Source organism: Pseudorasbora parva, chromosome 14 (assembly GCF_024679245.1).
Source record: "Pseudorasbora parva isolate DD20220531a chromosome 14, ASM2467924v1, whole genome shotgun sequence".
Taxonomy (NCBI): domain Eukaryota; kingdom Metazoa; phylum Chordata; class Actinopteri; order Cypriniformes; family Gobionidae; genus Pseudorasbora; species Pseudorasbora parva.
In genome coordinates, this window is record NC_090185.1 from 4,240,886 (window position 1) to 4,264,896 (window position 24,011).

At 36.2% G+C, this 24,011-nt stretch overlaps 1 protein-coding gene across 37 annotated transcripts in view; it reads right to left on the reverse strand.

The window, feature by feature from the left end:
• The window catches only part of ptprsa (protein tyrosine phosphatase receptor type Sa), a 361,627-nt gene that overhangs the window by 157,402 nt on the left and 180,214 nt on the right, over window positions 1-24,011 (reverse strand). For all 37 annotated transcript variants that reach the window (XM_067415256.1, XM_067415253.1, XM_067415250.1 and 34 more), the window contains 2 exons: window positions 18,366-18,511; window positions 17,221-17,362 (listed from right to left, as the gene is read on the reverse strand). In XM_067415256.1, the coding sequence (XP_067271357.1) occupies window positions 17,221-17,362; window positions 18,366-18,511 (288 nt within the window). The remainder of the gene's footprint in view (window positions 1-17,220; window positions 17,363-18,365; window positions 18,512-24,011) is intronic.

Here is a 24,011-nt window from a genome sequence, read left to right on the forward strand (position 1 = left end):
TGTATAATACTACATAAAAGATGTATAAAACTAAAAAATAACCTCATTTACACTCTTAAAAAGAAAGGTTCTTAGTAACACTTAACAATAAGGTACATTAGTTAATGCAATGTGAACTAACATGAACAAACCATGAACAGATGGATTTATATTAACTAACATTAACACGTTTTGGCAGGGCGTATGGTTCTATGAAGAACAGTTAATATCCAAAGAACATTTCCATTGCACAAAAGGCTCATTGTAGTGCAAAAAGGTACTTTAGACTATAAAATGGTTAAGGAAAAATGGTTCTTCTATGGCATCACATTTTTGGTGGCACCTTTATTTTTAAGGGTGTATCATACAAAACATATTGAACATAAGCCTAATAAACCCCATATAAAACACGAATAATAAGCTCAAATTTAATTTATAATTCTAAAAATAAATGACAAATATTTTAAGTGACTAAAAATCACTTCAAATGTTTGTCCCTATTTATATCTGGCCTAATCATTGTCCTGTATATTACTAAATAAACACCTAAACATGATATAAATATCATATCAAAGACTAAATAATAGCCTAAATATAATAAAATACTACATTTAAGCCTAACTATAATATACAATATTAAATATAAGACTAAATGTTACTACATTTAAGATTAAATATGATATAAAATGCTAAATAAAACCTAAAATATCATATCAAATACTTAATATAACCTAAAATGTCATACAAAATGTTAAATAAGCCTAAAATATCACATAAAATGTTAAATATATAAGCCTAATAACTATGATATAAAATACTAAATATAAGCTAAACTATAATATTAAATATAAGCCTAAATATTATATAAAATACTAAATATAAGCCAAAATATGATATAAAACTGTGAATATAAGCCAAAATATTATATAAAATGTTAAATATAAGCCTAAAATATCACATAAAATGTTAAATATAAGCCTAAAATATTATAAAAAAATATTAAATATAAGCCTAAATATTATATAAAATGTTAAATATAAGACATAATACTAAATATAAGCTTAAAATATCATGAAAAAATATTAAATAAGCCTAAATATTATATAAAATGTTAAATATAAGATAAGATATTAAATATAAGCCTAAATTAAAATATCATAAAAAATATTAAATATAAGCCTAATTATTATACAAAATGTTTAATATAAGCCTAAATATCATATAAAATACTAAATATAAGCCTAACTATAATATTAAATATAAGCCTAAATATTATAAAATACTAAATATTAGCCATAATATTATATAAAATGCAAAATATTAGCCTAAACATTATATAACACTGAATATAAGCCAAAAATATCATATAACATATTAAATAAGCATAACTATAATATAAAATACTAAATATAAGCCAAAATATTATATAAAATACTAAATATTAGCCAAAATATTATATAAAACTGTGAATATAAGCCTAAATATTATATAAAATGTTAAATATAAGCCTAAAATATCATATAAAATATTAAATATAAGCCTAAAATATCATAAAAATATGCAATATAAGCCTATTTATTATATATAATGTTAATTATAAGCCTAAAATATTATATATAATGTTAAAAATAAGCCTAAAATATCATAAAAAAATACTAAATAGAAGCCTTATTATTATATAAAATGTTAAATATAAGCCTAAATATCATATTAAATGTTAAATATAAGCCTAAATATCATATTAAATGTTAAATATAAGCCTAAATATCATATTAAATGTTAAATATAAGCCTAAATATCATATAAAATGTTTAATATATGCCTAAATATCATATTAAATGTTAAATATAAGCCTAAATATCATATTAAATGTTAAATATAAGCCTAAATATCATATAAAATGTTTAATATACGCCTAAATATCATATTAAATGTTAAATATAAGCCTAAAATATCATATAAAATATTAAATATAAGCCTAAAATATCATAAAAATATGCAATATAAGCCTATTTATTATATATAATGTTAATTATAAGCCTAAAATATTATATATAATGTTAAAAATAAGCCTAAAATATCATAAAAAATACTAAATAGAAGCCTTATTATTATATAAAATGTTAAATATAAGCCTAAATATCATATTAAATGTTAAATATAAGCCTAAATATCATATACAATTTAAACTGTGAGCCTAAAATAGTCATATGAAAAACTAAATCTAAAACTAACTCCAAAATTCGCTCTTAAATAAAAAAAGGAAAATGTCCTAGAGCACAAAGGATGCTCGCTGTACGAGTGTAAATATGAAGCACAGCTGTGCACGAGCGTTGCGTTCAATGCACTTTCAGCCGAGCGTCTAATTACAGCACGATCCGCGTCCACAGACTAAATGGCCCAACAGGACGCTTTCTTGTGGAGGATAAATGGAAAAATGCCTTAATGGAGCCATTTTTATTATTGCACTTAATTGCAAGCACAGCTAGGGAGGGAGAAAGCAGCGTGTCTATGAACCGGAAGAGAGTATGACACACATTCCCGAGGAAGAACAAGCATTTGAAGAAGTGACTCATCTGTCCGTGTGCATCCTGTGCGGATCCGTGCGGAAAACCTGGTCCTAAACCGGGCCTAAAGTTTGAAATGAAGATGTGTGCGCCCGAGGGAACAGATGCTCATTGTGCATGGTCTAGTGCCTAAGATTGAGGAGATTCAGCCTCTTTCAGACTCTGTGCTCTTTAAATATTAACAGCTGCTGCGGCGGAGTCTAGATCGGCCCAGGATGTGAAGATCTGTGACCGGGTCAAACATCCGGAGAACGTTCATGTTGGTTCACGACTTTATATCTCGCTATTCCGACTTTAAAAAAAAAACAAAAAAAAACGCAATTGTGATAAATAATAAATAATATTAAATTTGAAATTGAGAGAAAATTGTTTTGGAATTATGATATAAACGGAATTGAGAGAAAAAAACTCGGATTACGCTAAAAAAATTCTGAAGTGTGAGAAAATTGCTTCGGAATTGTGAGAAAAAACTTGGATTGTGCTAAAAAAAATAGGAATTGTGAGAAATGTTCATGTTGGTTCACGACTTTTTATCTCGTAATTCTGACTTCATTTTTCAAAGCTACGAGATTATCACAATTCTGACTTTTTTTCACAGTAATTCCAAGTTTAAATTTAAGAAATGAACTCGGAATTGTGAGAAAAAAACGTGGGAATTGCGAGACATTTTTTCTGGGAATTGCAAGGAAGCGTGTCAGAAACGTGACAATAAAATTGGACTGTGAGAAATTTTTTTTAACTCGGAATGGTGAGGAAAAAACCTTGGATTGAGAAAATTGTTTCGGAATTATAAGAAATAAATGGAATTGTGAGAAAAAATTTGGATTACTCTAAAAAAATTTGGAATTGGGAGATAATCTTGGAATTGTGAGAAAATTGCTTCGGAATTTTGAGAAATAAACGGAATTGTGAGAAAAACTCGGATTGTGCAAACATTTTTTTGGAATTGTGAGAAAAACTCGGATTGTGCAAACATTTTTTTGGAATTGTGAGAAAAACTCGGATTGTGCAAAAATATTTGGAATTGTGAGCAATAAACTTGTAATTGAGAGAAAATTGTTTCGGAATTCTGAGAAATAAACGGAATCGCGAGAAAAAAATCAGGATTACGCTAAAAAAAATCGAATTGGGAGATAATCTTGGAATTGTGAGAAAATTGCTTTGGAATTTTGAGAAATAAACGGAATTGTGAGAAATAAACGGAATTGTGAGGAAAATGTGGGAATTGTGAGAAATATATTTGGAATTGTGAGAACATTTTGGGAATTGCAAGATATAGAGTCAGAACTGTGACCAATAAACTCGGATTGTGAGGAAAAAAACTAGGGATTGTGAAAAATAAACTCGGGAATTGTGAGAAAAATTCGGAATTGCTAATTTTTTTGGGAAATTGCGAGAAAACTAATTCGAGAATCGTGAGATATAGAGTCAGAATCATGACCGATAACCTCGGGTTGTGAGGGGAAAAAAACTAGGAATTGTGAGAAATAAACTTGCGGGGAATTGTGAAAAAAATTAAAATAAAAAAAATCAAGTGCTCTTCCGAAACCTAAGGGTGACGTCACGGACAGTACATCCACATTTAAACAGTCTATGGTGTTGACGCGACTGTTATAGTGACAACAGCCAATCACATTTCTGGTTTTGCATGAACGCAATTGGCTAGTGTCTGCGCAATTCCCCCTCGATTTCCACAGATCTTAGCGAATGCATTATGCGTCGGGGAGCAGCTGAGAGCGCGCGGATGGGAATGGCTTTTGTTTATGACAGGCGGACGCTCATAATACAGCTATATCCATCTCTAATCGAATCCCTGTCATCTTCCCTCTGATCTTCATTACTTCCATCACGCGCTGCTCCTTTTCCTCTCATTAGCCGTTTCACTTCCACGACTGAGAGACGTAACTGAAGTCCCGGTCACTGGAACACAATAATGCTACTCATTTATACACGCTTTATATATTTTTTGTGGATGTGCAGGTGTCCCCTAAATTTAGTCAATATTTCCTTACGTATATATACATTTTACTCTAAAATTGCATATCTTTTTTGATGAAAAACATCAACATTTAAATAGAAAATAAATAAAAATTATATATTAAATAGTCACTGTGTATAATGATTATGTATATGTAAATACACATGCATGTATATTTACGGCTACTCACAGATCAGGTAACCAATTAGACCTGGTCTACACACGCAACTGCTCCACAGACAACACTTTAGTTACTCCATTACACACCTCAGACCACTTTCTCATCACTCTTAACCTCATACTGACTCCAGATACAAAACATACTCCTACACAGATTACCTTTCGGCGTAATCTACGCTCACTCTCTCCCTCTCGCCTATCCACTATGGTTTCATCTTCACTCCCTCCACCTGCTCAGTTCTCAGCACTGGACACTAACAGTGCTACCGACACTCTTTGCTCCACTCTAACATCCTCCTTAGACAGTTTTTGCCCCCTTTCATCCAGACCTGCCCGCCCCACACCATCTGCCCCCTGGCTGTCTGAAGTTCTCCGTGAACATCGCTCTGGACTCAGGGCGGCAGAGAGGAAATGGCGGAAATCTAAAAACTATACTGACCTTGCCTTTTATCAGTCTCTTCTCTCTTCTTTCTCTACAAATGTCTCCACTGCTAAAACAACATACTACCACAACAAAATCAACAATTGCTCTGACTCTCGCCAACTCTTTAAAACATTCTCCTCTCTCCTTTGTCCTCCTCCTCCCCCTCCTTCATCAACTCTTACAGCTGATGACTTTGCATCATTTTTCACCAACAAAACATCCCTCATTAGCAAACAGTTCTCCTCATCACTAACTGACACGCACATCTCAACAACTAACACGAACACGCTTCCATCCTTCTCTCCACTCTCCGAGGCAGATATTTCTAAACTCATCCTTTCCAATCACCCTACTACCTGTCCACTTGATCCTATTCCCACTCACCTCCTTCAGGCTATTTCTTCTTCAATCACTCCTGCACTCACTCACATTGTCAACACTTCTCTTCACACGGGAACCTTTCCCACAGCATTTAAGCAGGCTCGGGTAACCCCACTGCTTAAGAAACCCTCTCTGAATCCAGCACTTTTAGAAAACTACCGACCGGTATCCCTTCTGCCTTTCATTGCAAAGACCCTTGAGCGAGTTGTGTTCAATCAACTCTCTAAGTTTCTTGAAAGGGACAACCTCCTAGACAACAACCAATCCGGCTTCAAAAGCGGTCATTCGACTGAGACGGCCTTGCTCTCGGTAACTGAGGCACTGAGACTGGCAAAAGCAGCTTCCAAATCCTCAGTGCTCATTCTGCTGGATCTGTCTGCTGCTTTTGACACAGTTAACCACCAGATCCTCCTGTCAACACTTAAGAGGACGGGGATCTCAGGATCTGCTCTCCAGTGGTTCAGGTCTTACCTCTCTGGTAGGTCCTACAGGGTGTCATGGAGAGGTGAAGTGTCTAAGTCTTATAATCTAGCTACTGGGGTTCCCCAGGGCTCAGTCCTTGGACCACTTCTCTTCTCCATCTACATGTCATCATTAGGTTCTGTCATTCAGAAACACGGCTTCTCCTATCACTGCTATGCGGATGACACTCAACTCTACTTCTCATTTCAACCAGATGATCCTACAGTCAGTGTTCGTATCGCTGCCTGTCTGACAGACATTTCTGACTGGATGAAAGAGCATCATCTTAAACTCAATCTTGCAAAGACAGAATTACTTGTTTTCTCAACCAACCCAGCACTTCATCAAAATTTCTCCATTCAGCTTGGTTCATCGACCATAACTCCATCAAGGACAGCAAGAAACCTTGGAGTTGTGATTGATGACCAGTTAAACTTCACTGACCACATTACTGCAACAGCCCGGTCCTGCAGATTTGCTTTATACAACATTAGAAAGATTAGACCCTTCCTATCAGAACAGGCTGCACAACTCCTGGTTCAAGCTCTTGTTCTCTCCAGACTGGATTATTGTAATGCTCTTCTGGCTGGGCTTCCAGCATGCACTATCAAACCCTTGCAGCTGATCCAGAATGCAGCGGTGAGAGTGGTCTTTAATGAGCCGAAGAGAGCGCATGTTACGCCTCTCTTCATCAAACTGCACTGGTTGCCAATGGCTGCTCGCATCAAATTCAAGGCACTAGTTATCGCCTACAAAACAACCACTGGCTCGGCACCAATATACCTAAATTCACTTGCTCAGACTTACACACCCTCCAGAAGCTTGCGTTCTGCGAACGAGCGGCGCCTCGTGGTTCCATCCCAAAGAGGCATGAAATCGCTCTCACGGACATTTTCCTGGACCGTTCCTACCTGGTGGAATGACCTGCCGATCTCAATTCGTGCTGCCGAGTCTGTAGCCATTCTTAAAAAACATCTTAAGACACATCTTTTCCATTTGCACTTGACCAATACAGAATAGCACTTACTGATCACCACAGCAACGACCAAAAGCGTACACTCCTGGATCATATCTACGTCTCTCATCCGGATTTGCGCCTTCAGGCGGGTATGTTACATAGTAATCATAACTATCAGAATCCAGTGTTCTGTATATTGCGTACGTGAGTTTTTGTTGTAGATGGCTATTGCTGCGCGTTTAGCTAGAATACAAAACCAACCCATTGGGCCACTGAATCTGCATTAACGACAACAGCTGGGGCAACAGCCTTAGTCCTAATGGGTTGTAGCTATCTTAGCTATCAAAATCCAGTGTTCTGTATATTGTGTACGTGAGTTTTTGTTGTAGATGTCTGTCTTTTTAAAAAAAAAAAAAAAAAAAAAAAAAAACATTGTGTATTGTGCTAATTAATTGAGATTTCTTACAGCTCTTACAGGTTGTTGGCCTTGTCTGTTCCGTTGCTTCTATTACTCTCCCCTTCTTTGTAAGTCGCTTTGGATAAAAGCGTCTGCTAAATGATTAAATGTAAATGTAAATGTAAATGTATATATTTAAGAAGAATTTTATATTTTTTATAAAAAAAATTGTTTATATACAAGATAAATTATATATACAGTATATACATGCACAAATTTCTTTCTATATATGTATATATATATATATATATATATATATATATATATATATATATATATATATATATATATATACACACACACACACGTGTGTATTTATATATACATAATAATTATATACAGTACACACACACACACATATATATATATGTACACTTTTATTTTGGAATGCAATTAATCACAATTCATTTAAATATATTTTTCCCATCACTAAAATTGTCCACAATTATATATAATATACTAATACAATATGAACATAATATGATAAAATATGTATGTATGTGTATATATATGTGTGTGTGTGTGTGTGTGTGTGTGTGTGTGTGTGTGTGTGTGTGTGTGTGTGTGTGTGTGTGTGTGTGTGTATATATATATATATATATATATATATATATACACACACACACACATATATATATACATAAAATTAATTGTACAAAATCCATAATATAATATAGTCATTCGATTGTTAAAGTTAAATAAATGGTTAGAAACTGCACTAAAATATTACTTTATCATGAGCTAGTAAATTTCACAAATATTTACAAAATATATATTATTTTAATTTATTCTTAAGAAAGACTGAATTTTATTTTCAGTTTTATTTACAATTTAATACAAAATAATAAAAAACAGTGTTTTAATGAGTTCTGCTAGCATGTTGCTAAGATAATGACGTAATACACATCTTACCCTAATGCTGGTTATTGTACATGTGACTGAGGTCGAGTCAATAGTTGAAGCGGATCTGCTCCAAAACACACACAGAGTCACAGATAACCATTGAAACGATCAGCCGTGTGTCTGTAACTTTACTCCATGTGCCCTGCTAACACAGGCCAGCGCTAATTACAGCCTCGTATTGACCCAACGGGGATCAGCCATAGACAGAGAGATTATTCGGAGAGGAAAATCAATAGAAGAGGAGAAAGAGACTGCTGGACCTTACAGACGTGGCTCTCTAAGAAAAAAAAGTCTGCCGCTTTTTTAACCACACTGCAAAAAATGCTCTTCTTACTCAGTAATTTCGTCTTGTTTCCAGTCCAAATATCTCACAATTCTTAAATCAAGATGCATTTACTAGATCAGTAAAACGACATGAGATATTTTGTCTTGTTGGTTGAAAATCAAATCTAAATGAAGTGAGTTTTTGCTTAAAATTGCTGCCCTATTGGCAGATCATTTGCCTGTTTTAAGCAAAAACTCACTTATATTGATATTTTTCCTCCAGAAAACAAGCACAAATATCTTATGTCGTTTTACTTATGCATCATGCATAAGTGCATAAATGCATAAATGCATCTTGATTTAAGAATATTTAGATATTTGGACTGGAAAAAAAAAAAAAAAAACATACTAAATAAGAAGAGCATTTTTTGCAGTGCACATTAAACATGTAATGATGTTGTAGCTTCACCTCACCTTTAGCACTGTTTTTAAGCGGCGCATCTCAACCGTAGCCGCATGCGGTGGAGGTAGTGGTCTGTGTCTGAGGCCTCAGCGCACTGATGCTTTATAATGCACTTTTCTCTACTGGTCTCAGGCGCTTCCACCGGAGAACAGCTGGAGATGTGATCAGCTATGCTCTTTTACTTCAAAATTACTGTATGAACACACTGAGACCAATACCCACAATGCCCCTGGGGCCGGGCATCCAATGGTTTATCAGGTATGTGGAAAGACGTTTAACACCGATCCACCAAGTGTCTCTTATAACCAGCCCACAAATAAACCGTCTTATGAGTAGAGATCGTAAAAACGATTTTTTGGTCTTTACTTATTATAAAAATATAATTAAATATCAAAATAACAAGTGTATATATATATAATTGGTCAATCTCTATTTATGAGTTTAAAAACAATAATTAAATATCAGAATAAAATGTCTAAAAATGCTTAAAAAATGAAAAATGCTTAAATTTTGGGAAAAATACTGGTAAAACCGATTATTGGTCAATCTCTATTTATGAGTTTAAAAACTATAATTAAATATTAGAATAAAATGTCTATATATATAATAAAGAGAGAAGGAGAAAGGTGTGAGATGATGAGATATGAATAATGCTTAAATATTGTGAAAAACACTGGTAAAACCGATTATCTGTAAAAAACGATTATTGGTCAATCTCTACTTATGAGTTTAAAAAATATAATAAAATATCAGAATAAAAAGTGTATAATTATATATAGAGGGAAAGAGAAACTTGTGAGAAGAGACATAAAAAAATCGATTCGATCTAAAAAATGTTAGGAAGAATACTGGTAAAACAGATTATCGGTCAATCTATACTTATGAGTTTAAAAACTATATTTACATATCAGAATAACAAGTCTATATTTATAGAGAGTAAGAGAAATGTGTGAGACGATGAGATATGGAAAATGCTTAAATAATGGGAAAAGTACTGGTAAAACCGATTATCTGTAAAACCGATTATTGGTCAATTTCTACACTATAAAAAAAGGCAAATTTTGAACTTTTGCAGTACAATCGACTTTGATGTTTAAGTTATTTCAACTTAAATTAAAAAATGAGATCTTGTATAACAAATAAAAAGAAGTATAACATTTCTTAACTTATTTTGATGAGTTAAAACAATGTAAAAACATAAATAATGTTTTATAAATAATATTTTAATGTATAAAGAGAGAAAGAGAAATGTGTCAGACGAAACAAAAAAAATACTGGTAAAACCGATTATCGGTCAATCTCTACTTATGAGTTTAAAAACTATAATTAAATATCAGAATAAAAAGTATATATATATATATATATATATATATACACACACACAGAGAGAGAGAGAGAGAGAGAGAGAGAGAGAGAGAGAGAGAGAGAGAGAGAGAGAGAGAGAGAGAGAGAGAGAGAGAGAGAGAGAGAGAGAGAGACAATGAGATATTAAAAATGCTACAATTTCGGAAAAAATACTGGTAAAACCCATTATTGCTAAAACCGATTATCGGTCAATCTCTACTTGTGAGTTTAAAAAATATTATGAAATATCAGAATAAAAACATACATACATACATAAACACACACACACACGCACATAAACACAAATATATATATATATATATATATATATATATATATATATATATATATATATATATATATAGAGAGAGAGAGAGAGAGAGAGAGAGAGAGAGAGATGTGTGAGGCGATGAGATATGAACTTTGCTGTATTGATCTAAAAAGTGCTGAGTGTCTCTGATCAGAGGAAACGACACTCAACCAGACACAGAGAGAGAAGAGTGACATTAAGATTCCTCAGACTGTGCTTGAGCGGGACAAACGAGACAGGGACGAATTTGGAAATGGCAGCGCGAAAGCTGTGATTAAAAAGATGGCTAATAAAAGGGGCTCGGCGGCAAGCGTCTGGGTTTAGAACAGTCCAATTAAAACCGCGCGAGGATCGGCAGAACAAACGCGGCTCGTCCTGCAGGGTAGCAGCCAATTAAAAGCGTCTGATCAAACGGGCATGGGCAGTGGTGAGATCATCCTCTCTGGTGCTCTGCAGCGCTAACGAGTTCCTGCGCACAGAGTCTGAAGGAGGAAGGGTCATAGAGCAAACTCTGGAAGTGAGGGATGAGATTAGAGATGAGAAGAGGTGAAGAAAGCAAGACAAACTGCCAAAGAGATAAGAATACCGTCTACTTTCAGCCTTCTAATACTGCACTGATTTAAGACATTCTTCATAGGCAACTCTAATAGTTCTCTTCACACAAGGAACCATATCCTGTGTCCGAAATTGCCCCCTATACCCTTACATAGGGCAACATTTGACTGACCAGCCATTCGTAGTGCTGTCCGACGCCACAGTGCGCTCAATGAACCTCATAATGCACCGCAATAACGAGCGTACAACCGATGTGCGCTAAATGTCTAGAGAATACCCATAATGCACTGCAAGAGTTGCGCACCCCATTAATTCCTGCCTATGTCCAGAAGATGGCACCCACATTTGATCCATAAATCCATCTTTTTCCCAAACCGCTAGTCCAGTGTAATATCATACAGGTATCCTGTAGACTGATTGAGACTGGGTTGTTTCAACCCATGTTTGGGTCAAATATGGACAAACCCAACCCACATTTTTAAACCCAATGGTTGGGTTTATCCATATTTGATCCAAACATGGGTTGAAACAACCCAGCTTTTTGGGTATAAATTCCTTTTTTCCTAGATTATTAAATAGTTTAATACATGAGAGTGGAGCTGAAAGTTTCAAACGATTACTAAACAACAAGCATCCAATGGAGTTTTTTTTTCCATTAGCATGTCGCTAAGATAACAGCCCAACACTTTAACAAGCATAATACATAACATCAAAAATAGACAGCTTATTTGTTATTCGCTAAGTTTTTTTCCACTTAGCCTGGTGTAATGCATTCTGGGATTGAAATATGCCTAAAGCTAGGCATCATAGGCTAGCCTACATCTGGAGTCTGATGTTGTCTAAAAAAGTAGAAGGTTTTGGACAAGAGCTAATGTTTTGAAAAGGTGGTCTGACACTTTCTGATTTGGGTTGCGCGATACCAAACGCGCAGCTGTGCTGTCCAGAGTTACCGTTTTGAGATATATATATATACAGTCTTGTTCAAAATAATAGCAGTACAATGTGACTAACCAGAATAATCAAGGTTTTTAGTATATTTTTTATTGCTACGTGGCAAACAAGTTACCAGTAGGTTCAGTAGATTGTCAGAAAACAAATGAGACCCAGCATTCATGATATGCACGATCTTAAGGCTGTGCAATTGGGCAATTAGTTGAATTAGTTGAAAGGGGTGTGTTCAAAAAAATAGCAGTGTGGCATTCAATCACTGAGGTCATCAATTTTGTGAAGAAACAGGTGTGAATCAGGTGGCCCCTATTTAAGGATGAAGCCAACACTTGTTGAACATGCATTTGAAAGCTGAGGAAAATGGGTCGTTCAAGACATTGTTCAGAAGAACAGCGTACTTTGATTAAAAAGTTGATTAGAGAGGGGAAAACCTATAAAGAGGTGCAAAAAATGATAGGCTGTTCAGCTAAAATGATCTCCAATGCCTTAAAATGGAGAGCAAAACCAGAGAGACGTGGAAGAAAACGGAAGACAACCATCAAAATGGATAGAAGAATAACCAGAATGGCAAAGGCTCAGCCAATGATCACCTCCAGGATGATCAAAGACAGTCTGGAGTTACCTGTAAGTACTGTGACAGTTAGAAGACGTCTGTGTGAAGCTAATCTATTTTCAAGAATCCCCCGCAAAGTCCCTCTGTTAAAAAAAAGGCATGTGCAGAAGAGGTTACAATTTGCCAAAGAACACATCAACTGGCCTAAAGAGAAATGGAGGAACATTTTGTGGACTGATGAGAGTAAAATTGTTCTTTTTGGGTCCAAGGGCCACAGGCAGTTTGTGAGACGACCCCCAAACTCTGAATTCAAGCCACAGTACACAGTGAAGACAGTGAAGCATGGAGGTGCAAGCATCATGAAATGGGCATGCTTCTCCTACTATGGTGTTGGTCCTATTTATCGCATACCAGGGATCATGGATCAGTTTGCATATGTTAAAATACTTGAAGAGGTCATGTTGCCCTATGCTGAAGAGGACATGCCCTTGAAACGGTTGTTTCAACAAGACGATGACCCAAAACACACTAGTAAACGGGCAAAGTCTTGGTTCCAAACCAACAAAATTAATGTTATGGAGTGGCCAGCCCAATCTCCAGACCTTAATCCAATTGAGAACTTGTGGGGTGATATCAAAAATGCTGTTTCTGAAGCAAAACCAAGAAATGTGAATGAATTGTGGAATGTTGTTAAAGAATCATGGAGTGGAATAACAGCTTTGAGGTGCCACAAGTTGGTTGACTCCATGCCACACAGATGTCAAGCAGTTTTAAAAAACTGTGGTCATACAACTAAATATTAGTTTAGTGATTCACAGGATTGCTAAATCCCAGAAAAAAAATGTTTGTACAAAATAGTTTTGAGTTTGTACAGTCAAAGGTAGACACTGCTATTTTTTTGAACACACCCCTTTCAACTAATTCAACTAATTGCCCAATTGCACAGCCTTAAGAGCGTGCATATCATGAATGCTGGGTCTCATTTGTTTTCTGACAATCTACTGAACCTACTGGTAACTTGTTTGCCACGTAGCAATAAAAAATATACTAAAAACCTTGATTATTCTGGTTAGTCACATTGTACTGCTATTATTTTGAACAAGACTGTATATATATATATATATATATATATATATATATATAGAGAGAGAGAGAGAGAGAGAGAGAGAGAGAGAGAGAGAGAGAGAGAGAGAGAGAGAGAGAGAGAGAGAGAAATGTGTGAGGTGATGCGAAATTAAAAATGCTTAAATATTGCGGAAAATACTGGTGAAACCGATTATCTATAAAACCGATTATTGGTCAATCTCTACTTATGAGTTTAAAAAACATAATGAAATATCAGAATAAAAAGTGTATAATTATATATAGAGTGAAAGAGAAATGTGTGAGACGAGACAAAAAATACTAAAATATTGGGGAAAATACTGGTGAAACCGATTATCTGTAAAACCGATTATTAGTCTATTGGACTAAAAAAAGTAGAAGGTTTTGGACAAGAGCTAATGTTTTGAGAAGGTGGTCTGACACTTTTGGATTTGGGTTGCGCGATGCCAAACGCGCAGCTGTGCTGTCCAGAGTTACCGTTTTGATCTTTTGTTGGCCCGCACCCTGAATCCAGCATTCTCACAGCGTGACCAGGGGCAAGTTAAGGCCAGACACACCTGAATGTGTAAAGATGTGTGCGAGAGTCTGACACCTCGCAGGGTGCGAGCAGATGGCGAAACCTGGGCTGCTGTTGCTGTTGGACTCTATGAAGTGCTAGCTCTGGGTCGGTGGTGGACAAGACTGCCAAGAAGGGCTCAAAGCCAGGGTCAGAATGAGGAGGAAAAACAGCGAGGCAACAAGAGCAGAAAGCAAAGGAGGGAAAGAAAAGGTTCAACACCCAAGGAGAAGCAGCGACGCTTGCAGGTGTCTTTGCCTTGGTTTTCTCCGAGACTCCTCCAAGGACTCTCAGAGGACTCTGCGACACGGTGGAAAAGCAGATGGCACATCTTAAGCATTCTGCTCACCGCTCTTGTGGGCAGCCAGAAGGCAGCTAAAAACAAACCTAAGCCCCTGGAAAGAGCACGGGCAGATTTGCAGCAAAGCCTGCCTGTGTTGTCTCAGCCGCAGGCGGGCGGACACACCCTGAAGACGGCAAGGTGACCGAGTACTTAATGAAGTCACCAGCTTCAGAAGTTGGCCAGGGACGGATAAAAAGAAGAGCCTGCTCGAGTCAAGACCACAAATTGTGAGCAAGATGGTGGACAGTTTAATTGATTTTGATTGATGTCCACTAGGGATGCCACAATTCTCAATATAATATTGAACCGTTCAGTACGGCATTCACGGTTGAATACGCACTTGTGAATTAATTCTTTATATTTCTCTTCGTTGAAATATTTCTCTTTTTTATTTCGACTGTGTTTGCCTGTGAGTCTACGCGCTGATATGAGCAAATATCCAATCATATGCGCTAAAGTTAGGGGGTGTTTAGCCTGGCCTGTTAAACATTTCATTCACGCTGAGCGCGCGCACTAAACGTCTGTCAAACACACGTGATTACTGGACTAAGTAGTCTTACTGCGCTAATAAAGTCAAACACACACAAGGTTAACATATATAAACGCAGTCGTTATGTCTAAAGTGAAAGTAAAATCGCGTGTCTGTATATGAGATCCGAGCAGGTTAGCAGCGCAGTTACGTTTAAGTAAGGTTTTTTAAGTATTTTAAGTAAAATATAGAAAGAGTATTACAATAAAAACATTTTCTCCTTAACCTCTTTCTGTTCCTGTCACCTAAGAATAGAAAACCCGTGGTTAAAAACCCTGAGGTATGTATTGAAACATGGACTAACTGTGTTGAAGCATCCCTAATGTCCACACAGGCTTTCAGGAGCTGAGGCACTGTCCTTTGGGAGCACATGGACACATGTGCCGGCCTTTTTGCAAGTGTGTGTGTGTGGGGCTTGCTCTTGTGATACGGCTCGATGTAAACGCAGGCCCACAGCAGATGGGGATGAGAGAGAGCGAAGGAGGGAGCAGCCGTTTTTTTTTTCCCCCTAGTGCTAGCGCCTGTGTTCCCTTCCTGAGCCGCATGGGTCTTGCCAAAGCCAGGATTTTCATGTAAAACTGGGCTGCCTACAAAAACCCTCGGCTTGGGTTTGGGCCCAGGAAGAAGCCTGCAAGCTGCTTGCTCCAGCGATCGGCAATGACCAGGCAGATGGCTAGACCTCGGCGCACGGGGAACAAACGAATAACTCAATGTTGAAGACCAGAGGATCTGCAACTGGCCAGATGGATTTAGAGTTTCTGCAACTGTAATATTGGCTCACATTTAAGTTAACCAGACTTTGCTTAGATGGTGCTGTAGGTCATGTTCCTCAACTCCAGTCCTCGGGACTTTAGATGGCTCCCTATAGAAGCCGATGAGTTGAATCAGGGTGTTTTAATTTGTGAAATACCTGAAGCATTCTTGTAGGTGGGTCCCCGGGGGGATGTGTAGCACAAACTTAAAGCAGGGGAATCAAATCATGTTCCCTGAAGCTTTCAGCTCCAGGCCTAATTAAACACACCTGAACCAACTAATCAAGTTCCTCAGGTTGGGAAAAGTTAATCACAATATTGGGTTACTTCCAAAAAGTAACTAATTGCATTACTTAGTTCCTTCTGCATTACTTTTTCTCACCTGGGCTGGGCTTGCTTCTATTTTTGGCAAATGTAAAGGCCCTTTCACACCAAGGGTGAAATGAAGAAAATAAAAGCAAAAACAGTAGAGGGCGCAGTTTAATAAAAACGCCTGTGCTGCCATTCTGGATTGAAGAAGAATAGAACGCAAAAGAAGAAAGTTGAACACAATTACGTTTACAAGTCATTTTTTGTTTATTAGTATAGTTGAAGTGGATCATCAAAGGTCAGTAGCAAATACATTGGTCAATAAAGTGAGATTAAAGTATATTTGTGTAATTCAATACATGTAATTATTGAAAATTTGCATAATATTTTGAGATTGCATTTCACTCTTTTGATATATTTTGAGTAATGCTGAATTTTTTTTGTAAGCGAGATGAGTTAATCTCACATCGCCCAGGTGAGAGAAAGTAACGCAAAAGTAATGCACTTACTCACGATTTCTCTCAACATTGGGACAGGAGAGAAATAATCTAACCCTAACCAATCCCTTACCGTCAATAAAAACAGCAACAACAAGAAAAAAGTAACCTGCATTACTTATTTGAAAAAGTAACTCATATGTAGTTGCAAGTTAGTTACTTTGATAGTTACTAGTTACTTAAAAGTAATCTGATTACACAAATCAATCAATGTGTTACCCCGAACACTACTAATTTGTGCCCTTTAGGGGTAAATAAGGTGTATTTTTTATAATTGTACTGCCATGGTCACAGCTTTTGTACCTTTTTGTCTGAGAGTGTAGAAAATCCCAGGCAGATGTGTTGGTGCTCTAGAAGCAGGATTGAAGACATCTGACTGTCAACCCATATCATTGTGCTCTTACCTCTAATGATCGACAGGGTAGCTTGGACACTGTCTTCGCCTTCACTGTTCTCCGCCACACACTCGTAGATGTTTTCGTCTCGAGGTGCCCGGAGAGGCTGGATTCTCAGGACGGCCCCCGCACCTTCGTCAAACTCTATCGTCTGTGTGAGAGGGACAAAGAGTGGAATATTTTACTACAAAGAGACAAAAAGGCCAAGAATTCAATCCCAGAAGTGGAGCGTTACCGATCCCAAACGCCAAAAAGCAAGGCACTACATTCCTGTTTGCTCTGGTCTTGGTAAATGACACATAACTTCCTAATTGAAAGGTTTTGGATGCTGGTGTTCTCGCTTCCTTGGTCAACCAGCATCCCTAACTCTTAACTTAACCCTTGGATTCAGTTAATTTTGATGCAAATCGTTACGCTTCTATTTTAAGGCTGCTGTGACATCTATATGTTGCTGTGAGCTCGAATTATGCAAGAGAGTTAATTAGGCTCCAGCGGTGCTTTCGCATTTGATGTCATTGTAGCGAAACAGTCGCACGAATCAATAGGGAATGACAAAGAGGAACGAGGCTCTTTGTAAGCCAGTGGCAAAACTCTCTTCGTTTTTTTGGGGGGGTGAGTTTTCAAGGCTACGATAATGAGAAGCAGCCCAGTGATGGCACACTGTCCTAAGTGTGTGTAGATCAATATCAAAGCAAAGCCTTCAGGGGAAAACAAATTAATTCAAACCCCTCACGAAATGACTTTTAAAAGCAATGAAGATGATAATTTGAGCCAGAGTTGAGCGTACTCTTGGGTTTGCTCCAACGATTGGATTGGAACCGCCAACACACTTTTGTGTTGATCTTTTTGAGGGAAGTTTTTCATCTTTGTTCAATAGCGACAGAATGGTTAAATGCAGAGCTAGTTTTAATTAGGATACAAACATCGATCAAGACACTACAGCTGCCAGCTGTGTTATGATAAAAGAACACAGCAAACAAGCAAGGAAAATAAGACATATACTAGCTCTTGCTAAATACCACAGAAGCTAAGCTATGTGCTTCATAAACACTTGAGAGCTAACCCAGAAACACTTCCAGATGCTTTTGATGGCATTTTGTGAGAAATACTACAGGAATGGTTGATTATTCAGCTGATATGTTCGTACGTCTTACCTCGATGCGTTGAGAGTTCACCCTCTTCCCTTTCTTGTTCCAGGTTACTCTTGGCTTGGGGTCACCTGTGGCTTGGCAAACGAAGGATACAACACCCCCGGAGACGCCGATCATGTTTTGAGGTCTTTTCGTAAACTCTGGTGCCGCTAGACAAGAAAACAAGCAAAATATTATTAGCATAAATACTACTTCAAGCCTCATCACTAAATGTGCAGAGCGGAACACTTGCTTACTATTTACAATACTGCCTTCTATATTTAGTCAAAAATAATACGGATGCTCGATATATCAGCCACCATATTGGTATAAGCAGATATGTGTCCATTCTTAATGTTATCATTATCGGCCGGATAAGAACATTTTGGCTGATATGTTAAAGCTGATGAGTAATGAATTATATCCTTCAGCTAAGACGCTTCAGATGCGCACTGTTCACCATGACGTTTTGAATTGCTTGAAATATGATTGGAATTACTTCAAGAAGGAAAAGTCAGTTAAGTTTGTTAAGTTAGGTTAGACAGTTAAGTCTGTAATTTAGGCTACATAAAATGATTGGGTGTGGCCAATATATCGGTTATCGGCTTTGAAATATTAAGAATTATCGGTTATCAGTTTCAGCCAATATATTGGTTATCGGCTTTCAAAAATAAAAATTTATCAGTTATCATATCCGCCAATATATAGGTTATAGGCTTTGAAATATTAAGAATTATCTGTTATCGGTTTCAGCCAATATATTGGTTATCGGCTTTCAAAAATAAAGATTTATCAGTTATCATATCCGCCAATATATAGGTTACAGGCTTTGAAATATTAAGAATTATCGTTTATTGGTTTCAGCCAATATATTGGTTATCGGCTTTCAAATATGAAGAATTAGCAGTTATTGTATCAGCCAATATATCGGTAATCGGCTTTCACATATAAACAATTATCAGTTATTGTATAGGCCAATACATTGGTTATTGGATTTTCAAATATAAACAATTAGCATGTATTGTATCGGCCAATATATCGATTGTCGGCTTTCAAATATAAAGAATTATCAGTTATCGTATCAGCCAATATATCGGTTATCAGATTTATAATAATAAAGATTTATCGGTTATGACCAGTATAACGGTTAACGACCTTCCAACTATAAAGAATTATTGGTTTCGGCCAATATATTGGTTATTGGCTTTCAAAAATAAAGATTTATCAGTTATCATATCCGCCAATATATAGGTTATAGGCTTTGAAATATTAAGAATTATCGGTTATCGGTTTCAGCCAATATATTGGTTATCGGCTTTGAAATATTAAGAATTATCGGTTATCGGTTTCAGCCAATATAATGGTTATCGGCTTTCAAAAATAAAGATTTATCAGTTATCATATCCGCCAATATATATTGTTATAGGCTTTGAAATATTAAGAATTATCGGTTATCGGTTTCAGCCAATATATTGGTTATCGGCTTTGAAATATTAAGAATTATCGGTTATCGGTTTCAGCCAATATATTGGTTATCAGCTTTCAAAAATAAAGATTTATCAGTTATCATATCCGCCAATATATAGGTTATAGGCTTTGAAATATTAAGAATTATCGGTTATCGGTTTCAGCCAATATATTGGTTATCGGCTTTGAAATATTAAGAATTATCGGTTATCGGTTTCAGCCAATATATTGGTTATCGGCTTTGAAATATTAAGAATTATCGGTTATCGGTTTCAGCCAATATAATGGTTATCGGCTTTCAAAAATAAAGATTTATCAGTTATCATATCCGCCAATATATAGGTTATAGGCTTTGAAATATTAAGAATTATCGTTTATTGGTTTCAGCCAATATATTGGTTATCGGCTTTCAAATATGAAGAATTAGCAGTTATTGTATCAGCCAATATATCGGTAATCGGCTTTCACATATAAACAATTATAAGTTATTGTATAGGCCAATACATTGGTTATTGGATTTTCAAATATAAACAATTAGCAGGTATTGTATCGGCCAATATATCGATTGTCGGCTTTCAAATATAAAGAATTATCAGTTATCGTATCAGCCAATATATCGGTTATCAGATTTATAATAATAAAGATTTATCGGTTATGACCAGTATAACGGTTAACGACCTTCCAACTATAAAGAATTATTGGTTTCGGCCAATATATTGGTTATTGGCTTTCAAATATAAAGAATTATCGGTTATCGGTTTCAGCCAATATAATGGTTATCGGCTTTCAAAAATAAAGATTTATCAGTTATCATATCCGCCAATATATATTGTTATAGGCTTTGAAATATTAAGAATTATCGGTTATCGGTTTCAGCCAATATATTGGTTATCGGCTTTGAAATATTAAGAATTATCGGTTATCGGTTTCAGCCAATATATTGGTTATCAGCTTTCAAAAATAAAGATTTATCAGTTATCATATCCGCCAATATATAGGTTATAGGCTTTGAAATATTAAGAATTATCGGTTATCGGTTTCAGCCAATATATTGGTTATCGGCTTTGAAATATTAAGAATTATCGGTTATCGGTTTCAGCCAATATATTGGTTATCGGCTTTGAAATATTAAGAATTATCGGTTATCGGTTTCAGCCAATATAATGGTTATCGGCTTTCAAAAATAAAGATTTATCAGTTATCATATCCGCCAATATATAGGTTATAGGCTTTGAAATATTAAGAATTATCGTTTATTGGTTTCAGCCAATATATTGGTTATCGGCTTTCAAATATGAAGAATTAGCAGTTATTGTATCAGCCAATATATCGGTAATCGGCTTTCACATATAAACAATTATAAGTTATTGTATAGGCCAATACATTGGTTATTGGATTTTCAAATATAAACAATTAGCAGGTATTGTATCGGCCAATATATCGATTGTCGGCTTTCAAATATAAAGAATTATCAGTTATCGTATCAGCCAATATATCGGTTATCAGATTTATAATAATAAAGATTTATCGGTTATGACCAGTATAACGGTTAACGACCTTCCAACTATAAAGAATTATTGGTTTCGGCCAATATATTGGTTATTGGCTTTCAAATATAAAGAATGATCAGTTATCGTTTCGGCCAATATATAGTTTATCGGCTTTTAACTATATAGAATAATCGGTTATCTGTATCAGCCAAAATGTTCATATCAGTGCACCCCTAAAAAATGTGAAAGAGTACATTAAATGTTTCAAACAGTAGTATGCTACATTGTTTTCAATTATCCAAGTAGCATGTTAAATTTTTGACTTTATACATAAAAAAAGTCTGAGCAGTCTTGCCAAATGAGTCAAGAAAGAAAAATGTGACAGCTGATATTACTTCCTGTTCACACTGGCAATAGTAGATGAACGCATTGTGGGAAAAAGGCTGCTGCATTGTTCTCATGTTTTGGTGAATAAAGAATGCACATTCTGCAGAAATAGTAAGAGTTGCATGCTGCTAGTATGCTAAAAGTAAAACTAACCCAATACCATCACAAGGCCACTGTAACAGCAAATCAATTAAATTAAATGACAGAGTGATTGAACACACACCCACATACACCCAATTTAACAGTTATTCAAAGTGCGCCCGACCATAAAATAGCAAGTGAGAGGACTAGGACTGAAGTGGGCTAGAGACCCGCTCTGCTATGATAGAAACGTTGGCGAGAAACCGGCACAAACGGAGATCGCCGGTGTCTCGGAACGCCAGTAATTACACCACAGACAATGCGCACGTCGACGCCATCCTGAATAATTTATTGGCCAATGAATAATAAAGTACCTGTGATTCTGTCATAGTTTGAAAGCCCCTTGTCAGGTGAAGCATCCAAAACCCCACGCACGTTTGGTGTAAGACATGCCAGCTGTAAGCTAATGACATCCAGGAGATGATTGGGGCTGACAGTCCCTAATGATGGATCATTCTGCCTTCCTGGTGACCTAGTGATTCCAGCTTCTGGAGACCAGGGGCTGTCATTCTGTCTACCATTACTGCTTGTTCTTTGTAGATTACACTAGTTTGGAAAATAAAAATGTGATTTTTTTTCCCATCAGAACCAGCACTGTTTGTTCTCGGCTCATCAAATTATCATGCCATCTACCTCGACTCTTCTCGGGGGGCCTTGCTTTTTTTCTCTCCGCGGGGCAGTGGGTCAAACCTGACACAACAAGACATGAGAAGAGGCTCTCTAGGGGAACATGCTAAAGTCCAGAAAGCGTACAGATACGAGGAGATGATCAAACGGTCAGGCAAGCATGGCAAATTAATTATTAACTGCCCGTAGGCAGGCAGGCAGGCAGGCATGCGAGCCCCTGAATCTCTGGGTGCAGATAAACACACTTGAAGCGTTGACGTTCCAGAGAGCGGAGAGGATGATGCCCGAGGTCTTTCGGTTTCATTCTGAAGTTAAGAAAGCTCAACTTGCACAACACAAACGCACACAGGTTTACTCATTTAGTTAGTATGAGTCTTCGGTAAAGCAACAAAAAAGCATCAAACATATTAGAGCTGCACGATTCTGAAAAAACTATCTTTTTTTGTTTCAAACAGATTCTGAACAGACAACTAAACTTATTTTTCTAGACGTTCTGACAAATGTTACTTGCTGTAGTCTATTTAAAATGTTTAACGAATCTAAATAAATTATCAAAATCGATTTGATTGAATGATTCAGTGACTCACTCAAAGACTTCAGGTTAAATACCTCACCTGTTTTATTACTGGGTGAATCAGTGTTTTTGAATGAATCTCTTGAGTGAATGATTCAATGACTCGCTCATAAATACTTCACTCGTTTCATTACTGGATGAATCAGTGTTTTTGAATGAATCTCTTGAGTGAATGATTCAATGACTCGCTCATAAATACTTCACTCGTTTCATTACTGGATGAATCAGTGTTTTTGAATGAATCTCTTGAGTGAATGATTCAATGACTCGCACATAAATACTTCACTCGTTTCATTACTGGATGAATCAGTGTTTTTGAATGAATCTCTTGAGTGAATGATTCAATGACTTGCACATAAATACTTCACTTGTTTTATTACTGGATGAATCAGTGTTTTTGAACAAATCTCTTGAGTGAATGATTCAATGACTCGCTCATAAATACTTCACTCGTTTCATTACTGGATGAATCAGTGTTGTTGAATGAATCTCTTGAATGAATGATTCAATGACTCGCACATAAACACTTCACTCGTTCCATTACTGGATGAATCAGCATTTTTGGACAAATCTCTTGAACGAATGATTCAATGACTCACTCAAAAAGACGTCACTTGTTTCATTACCGGATGAATCAGTGTTTTTGAATGAATCTCTTGAATGAATGATTCAATGACTCACTCATAAATACTTCACTCGTTTCATTACTGGATGAGTCAGCATTTTTTAACAAATCTCTTAAATGAATGATTCAATGACTCACTCATAAAGACGTCATTCGTTTCATTACTGGGTGAATCAGTGTTTTTGAACAAATCTCTTGAGTGAATGATTCAATGACTCACTCATAAATACCTCACTTGTTTCATTACTGGATGAATCAACATTTTTGAACAAATCTCTTAAATGAATTATTCAATGACTCCTTTATAAAGACGTCACTTGTTTCATTACTGGATGAATCAGCATTTTTGGACAAATCTC